The 6,187-nt window shown below is 38.0% G+C and overlaps 1 protein-coding gene across 1 annotated transcript; it reads right to left on the bottom strand.

Moving 5' to 3' along the window:
- Positions 1–1,206: 1,206 nt before the first annotated feature.
- Positions 1,207–5,822, bottom strand: rnf170 (ring finger protein 170). The gene is made up of 7 exons (XM_031758845.2): positions 5,603–5,822; positions 4,762–4,925; positions 4,465–4,540; positions 3,818–3,932; positions 3,525–3,598; positions 3,027–3,158; positions 1,207–2,610 (listed from the first exon to the last, which is right to left on the bottom strand). Exons 2-7 carry the CDS (start codon positions 4,899–4,901, stop codon positions 2,341–2,343), a joined length of 807 nt encoding a protein of 268 aa, XP_031614705.1. The 5' UTR covers positions 4,902–4,925; positions 5,603–5,822; the 3' UTR covers positions 1,207–2,340.
- Between the last annotated feature and the right edge of the window lie 365 nt (positions 5,823–6,187).

The raw sequence follows: 6,187 nt of genomic DNA, 5'->3' as shown, positions 1-6,187 counted from the left end.
TTTTTTTCTGGCAAGCAAAACGGAAGCAGCGCATAAGCTTGGGGAGACATACAGCTGACTCAGTGCTGCCTAAAAGCATAAGTCTGAATGCTTATAGAGAGCACCAGAGGGTGCTTCTCACAGTGAGACACCCAGTGAGGTTTAAAAGAGAACTAAGCCAAAATACAGAAACAGTTTGTGAATAACTAAGTGCAACCTATGATTCAATAACTTGTTCAATTGATGATATTGTTGTTGAGCTGTAGCTCTTAAGGTTTGTGGTAATTTCTGACATAGTCTGACCTTGGGGTGGATTTGTGGGGACATCCACTCCTGCGAAGATTGGCAACTGTCTTGAATATTTTTTCACATGTGAATCATTATTCTTGCTTTCAAATTATCCACACAGAATCAATCGACACGAAAATGTTGTTGTACATGTACAAAGACAATAAAGGGCTATTCTGTTCTATTGTATTCTAAAAAAAAAAAAAAAAAAAAAGTTGGAGCAGTGCTAAATACACACAAAAAAATCCCATTAAAAGCAACTAAGGATTCATAAAAGAAAACCACTTGATTTCTTCATGCAATTGTCATAACTCCATTTAATTTAGATGGAATCCCACTAACCCTGAGAAAACAAGTGCACATGATATCTTTGAAAATATGTTAATAGATTGTATGAGAGAAGCAGCATTTTTACACATTTCTGATATGCATTTTGGCATGTACACGAAGTCTGTGCACAAAGTGTCCCTTGCATGATGCTTCCAAAATAAAGATTACATCAGGGTGGGACTTCCAAAAAAACCTCTAAGATGTAGTTCACCTGGAGCATTACAACATATGCTGCTGTCTCTGGCTGTAGTTTAAACTGAAAGGGACACTAGTGGAGCAGTACTCAAGTATGACACATACTGGTATGTGGCACACCCTAAAACAAGACATTCCATGAGGTAGCTGCTGGTCTCCTTTTTTGGTAATCTAAATCTCTGAAATACAGTGAAACCTGCTCCTTTTACTTTGCCTACCATGACAAGCTTATCAAACATTGGCTTTAATCCCCAGAAACCAAATAGCCTGGATTCATTGCTCAAAAAGCAACCATGGGTGCACAGTAGCTTTGAGGGAAAAGGCAGATAATGAAGTCTCTTTATCTCTGGCTCCACTAGACAACACTACCTATTTAAGTAATCACAACTAAAAAAAAAAAAAAAGTAAAAGAAGTTGAGGTGGAGATATTTACTGTGCACCAGTCAAAATTTCAAGCTAGATTTACACTTGAACAGTTTGGTAATCCCCCATTTATTTACATCCTCAGTAAAACACATTTTGTATAGAACATTAATTTAATTTGAACATAAATAAGACTTCAATACATTTCAAAATCTGACAGATTGAGAGACTCTGACATTCTGAAAAGCTCTGTAGTGCATGAAGCTGAACTGACGCTGACAAACTGATTAAGATCCTGAAATGTGAAGAAAAAAAAAGAATCCTCAAAATAATCTTTAAACATTGAAATATGATGACATTAACAATGATGACTTGAGTGAGCTGATGTTTAAAAATGAACTTTAATCAGTTCTTTCTTTTCTTGACAAACAAAGTCATCTCTAACTGAGAAGTCATCATCAGACTGGTTGGTGTTGTTCACTATATTTTCACGTGGGTAAGCCCAGGAAAGTTCGAAGCATGTTAGAATGGATGAATAAATCTAGACGTTTCCAGGTAAAACACTTGAGTGATTTTGACACAAACATTGGTTTCAAGTCATGGTTATGCATAGTTACAGATCACTGAAATATGGGCATAACTATAAGTGAATAAAGCAGGCTCTAATAACCCCATTAACAGGGTTCTTGTAACACACCTTTGCTTGTCAACTGACAATCCAAAATTAGACTGTTGACTTTAAATCCATTTAATAAAGACATTAGTTTTACATGATTGTCTCCATAATGATGACATCCACATTAATCAAATGCCCGTTCATGGCACTGTTGACTATTTAGTTAAGGGTGTAAACTGATGGGCAAGAAAGACTTTCCTGACTGACCTCAGTGCCTGACTCCAAGTAGATTTTCACATTGCATCCTTATATTCTGCTTCTGTTGGTATTGACTCATATGACCTTAGAATCTTGAATGGTAAATTCTATATACAGAGTCAATATTGAGAGTACTTTTTTTGCTAACCCATCTCCTGTGATAAAATAACATCCAAGGCTTCAGAGAGAGAGAGAGAGAGAAAAAAAATCTGTATTATCGACTAACTGCTCTCTGAACATTTATTCCGTTTTTTGCACGTCCTCAGATGTTGACTTGACTCTTCCCGAGGCTCATATGAGCAGGCCAAGGCCTAGCCGTTCAGTCTCTGTGTGACCACCTCTCTGTACATGATAGAGATGTACACAAAGAGAAGTAGGATTACAAAGAAATCGTCCATGAATCCCAGAAGACCAAAGAGCGCTTCGGGGAGGATGTCGAGCGGAGAGGCCAGGTAGGTGATTGCCCCAATGAGGCAGAGAAGAATTCGAATCCTGAACATCCAGAAGAGGCCACCCACAGTAAACATCTCTCTAAAGGCGTGACGAAGCAGAGTGGGCACATCCCGCAGCCTGTCCATAAACTGAGGTAAACCACAGAAACAGAAACAAAGTTGTCAATAATAACTCACGTTTATCTCATTTAAGGTAGTATCATATCGGCCATTTCATGGATGGCTGCTAATTTTAAATCCCTCTCTTTCGCATGTCTCCCATGATAGAGTTGTATAGAGAGCAAACATCCACTTCTTGACAACTTTCCTAACTTTTGTATCAAGAATATAACTGTTGTTGGGTTTCAGACTATGACTCACGGAGACAAAGAAGGAGTTATACAGTGGAAAATCCACAGCACCCAAGACCAAAGGAGACAGATCAGGTCATGATCAGGTGAGCACCCTCTTTTCTTTTTCAATATATAAGCATATTCTAGGTTGTACAGAATGAATATTCAAACTTAAAGCCCCAATCTAAATAAATATCACTGTGAAATACTCACCGATCTCGGCTGTCCGGAAAACCTGCGGTTGTAATCATTGATATCTCTTAATATTAGTTGAGGTTCAGCTTCCCCATCCTGCACCCTCTGAGGACTGGCGTGCTCATGAAAGAGTGGAAAGAGCAATGTTACCTGGAATTAAAAGAAAAGAAAAAATATAAAGATATTTTTAAGAACGATTTTTTTTTTTTTTTTTTCCCCCCCAAATGTACTCATTTATAGTTATATTGGCCAGTTGATATTATAAATCAACTGGGTGGTAATATATATGTATATGTATATGCAGTGCATGACAGTGCATGACAGGTCACACAGCACCGCACGAACTGACACATCACTTATTCCATTTAACACTCATTTCCAACAACTGTGGCAATAGCTAAATGCCTAACAGAAAACCATTAAGGTATTTTTGTGCATTCAAAGATATGAATACAGAACAGCTGGCAACTTATGAATATCTCTAGTGTGCATTTTAACAAGTACTGAAAGACTCACCATTTGTCTGCAGATGGGGCAGTTAATAGCTCCCAGCCAGGTGCCGAACCTCCAGTAGGCTATGATGCAGGAGCCTGTGTAAGAACACAGGATATGGCACATGAGTAAAACTAAAGCACAAAACAATAGCTATTAGCTAAAAAATAAATACATAAATGTTATATTTACTCCAAATTTTGTTTTCCTTGACGTGCATATTTTCAAATAATGTCGACATTTGTAGCAATTTTGTACTTTTTGTACTACTTTTTTAGTACAAAAAGTACAATTAGCAATTAAAAGAATAATCTCACCGCAGAAAAGGTGTCCACAATTGGTTTCCACAGGCAGAACAGCCTGCTGTAAACATACAGGACATGACATGTCTGTGTAATACTGCTGCCTGGCTTCAGCCTGGGGATTTTCATCCTGCAAAATGAAATCAAAAGCATACAAATTAAAAAGTTTAGCACATTTGTTATAACAGAGCGCACAATTTTGAGAGTCATGCCCTCCAAATGAACAATAAACATTATAAACCATTTACTAGCTGTAAAAGAATATGAATATTTATCTATATCAGCCTTTTTGCAACTTCCTGTTGTGACTTGACAATTTAAACCTTTTCAGTTCCTTCTTCTGGACTTTTGCCAGTTCTAGAGCCAAAACTAATTGCTTCTTTTAAATTTCAGAGATATAAATATAAATTTTAGAGGTTGCTTTCTTAAGATAAAATAGAAATTAAACACCAACAAAATAATATTTTTAGTAAAGGATGACATCCCCCAAATGAAAATATAATCCTCAAGACTCTGCTTTTCTGAGTTTGAAATGTTCAGGTGATGTTTGGCCTTTCTGCAAAGCCTTGAGTCGTTAATGTTCAAACAAGAATTCAAACCACGCAAAGGATTCCAAGTAATACCTAGGGCTAAAAAGGCTGGAGCTGCGCTTGCGTCTTTACCTGCTCGGTCTGGAGCTGTTGTCGGACGGCTCTAACATGCTCCTGATTCTCAGGATGAATATTTTGCTGCTCTTGTCTGCAAATGTCAAAAGATGATTTGGCAATCAGATGTTTGTCAGCGTAAACTATGAAACAGAGCGTGACAATGCAATGCAATGCAATACGAGTAGCCCTAAAGTGCAATATTCTACATGATTACAACCCTCAGATATATGCATATATTATCAGTCCTGAACACCTGTCATCCAAAGAAAAAGAAAACAGCACTTTCTTTTTATTAAGCAATCAATTGCTTACCTGCAGAGGAGAGTGAGGAGGCCTGCAAGGAAGGCGACACTGAGCACCACCACAAATAAGACCTGGTTGCTGACACCTTCAATGAGAGTGTCCTCATCTTGGATCAAGTAATCCAAGTCCCCATGCTGACCGTCCTCCATCACCCACACTCATAGCCTACAACTCTGAAAAACAGAGGGGGAGAAAAAAAGAGATCACTAATTATAATTTTAAATGTTAGTAAAAGCTATATAATTTAACGGACTATAAGGTTCCACTAATGTATTCCCAAGTCTGTGAATGCCACAAATCTGTGGGTTTACGGGATTAAGCTGCGAATTTAAAGGCTTGTTTTTAAGTGACCTGTTAGCAATAGCAGCGAGAAGTTCATTCTTACCAAAACGTTACAAAACTAGGTTAGCGACACTTTATGTCCAGTTTACTAGCCTACTTGTCCCTGCATGTAGCATTCTTCCGTTCACTGTGTTGCTATTATCAGCTAGCAACGCCCGCTTGCCAAGTTTAGCGCTGGCGTAGATTAGCTTTTAACACATTAATGAGCACAGCTACTGCTGGTAATGACAGTGTGTGGCTTTTGGAAGCTCCTCCACCATAGACAGCCCTGTAGTTATTTATATACCAGTGAAAGAAGGACAGCTTCTCTCTTTAAGTCTGAGCTTTACGGGACATTTATCGCCCCCAAATCAGTCGCATAACGACCCTTTGACAACAGGCTTAGCAGGGCCGCCTTAAGTTCTAGCTGAAGAGTGTGGCACACAGCATAATGAAGCTAAGACTGTTTACGTAACGTGCAAAGTAATTTGAAACGTTTTGCAAGACGGACTATGATGAAAGAGCTCACCTGATAATAAGAAGTCCACCTCCACTCGGTAAGCTCTTTCCAAAAGCTTCACCTGTCCGCTCCATCCACTCTATCGAGACATTTCCCCCCAGTTATGACAGATTTTAGAGGCTCAGTCAAATTAGAAGACCAGAAGCAATCGCTTGCGTGTTGTTGCTCTTGCTTGGCATACCGATGGTACCGTTTCGGTTTGCAACTACTTCCTTTCCTTCTTATTCTCTTAGAGGTATGCAGGTTAGAAGCTACGACTACAGAATGCTGCCCCCTAGTGTTTGTTAATGACGTTATTTTTGTACTTTATCCTTATCCCATCAGTTTTTTTTTTATTTTCTTTTACATAAATTAAACATGGTATACACAGAGAGTGTAATTTCTGAAATTGTTTAACTGCTCAGAAAAATAGTTTTAGCTTTTCAATTTATGCATTGTCTCACGTTTATTTAACTTAATTATTTGTGAGAGACTTATTAACTTATATTCTGTCTCTACTGACGTAAATGTATTACCTTAAATAGAAAGACGTCTTCATATAGTGTATAACTTTCCTATTAGATTTCTTAGTACATGGCATAATAATTATCCAAG

Source organism: Oreochromis aureus, linkage group 7 (assembly GCF_013358895.1).
Source record: "Oreochromis aureus strain Israel breed Guangdong linkage group 7, ZZ_aureus, whole genome shotgun sequence".
In the NCBI taxonomy this organism is placed as follows: domain Eukaryota; kingdom Metazoa; phylum Chordata; class Actinopteri; order Cichliformes; family Cichlidae; genus Oreochromis; species Oreochromis aureus.
The sequence above is the reverse complement of the archived record's forward strand: the minus strand, read 5'-3'. Positions and strand labels throughout refer to the sequence as shown.

What these genes read in the sequence shown, in the direction of transcription:
- rnf170 (XM_031758845.2), bottom strand. Translation starts at nt 4,901, where the DNA reads ATGGAGGACGGTCAGCATGGGGACTTGGATTACTTGATCCAAGATGAG. An exon ending in AACAGCTCCAGACCGAGCAG is followed by an intron (nt 3,933 to 4,464) that starts GTAAAGACGCAA and finishes TTCATTTTGCAG; the next exon opens with GATGAAAATCCCCAGGCTGA. An exon ending in TTTCCGGACAGCCGAGATCG is followed by an intron (nt 2,611 to 3,026) that starts GTGAGTATTTCA and finishes GGTTTACCTCAG; the next exon opens with TTTATGGACAGGCTGCGGGA.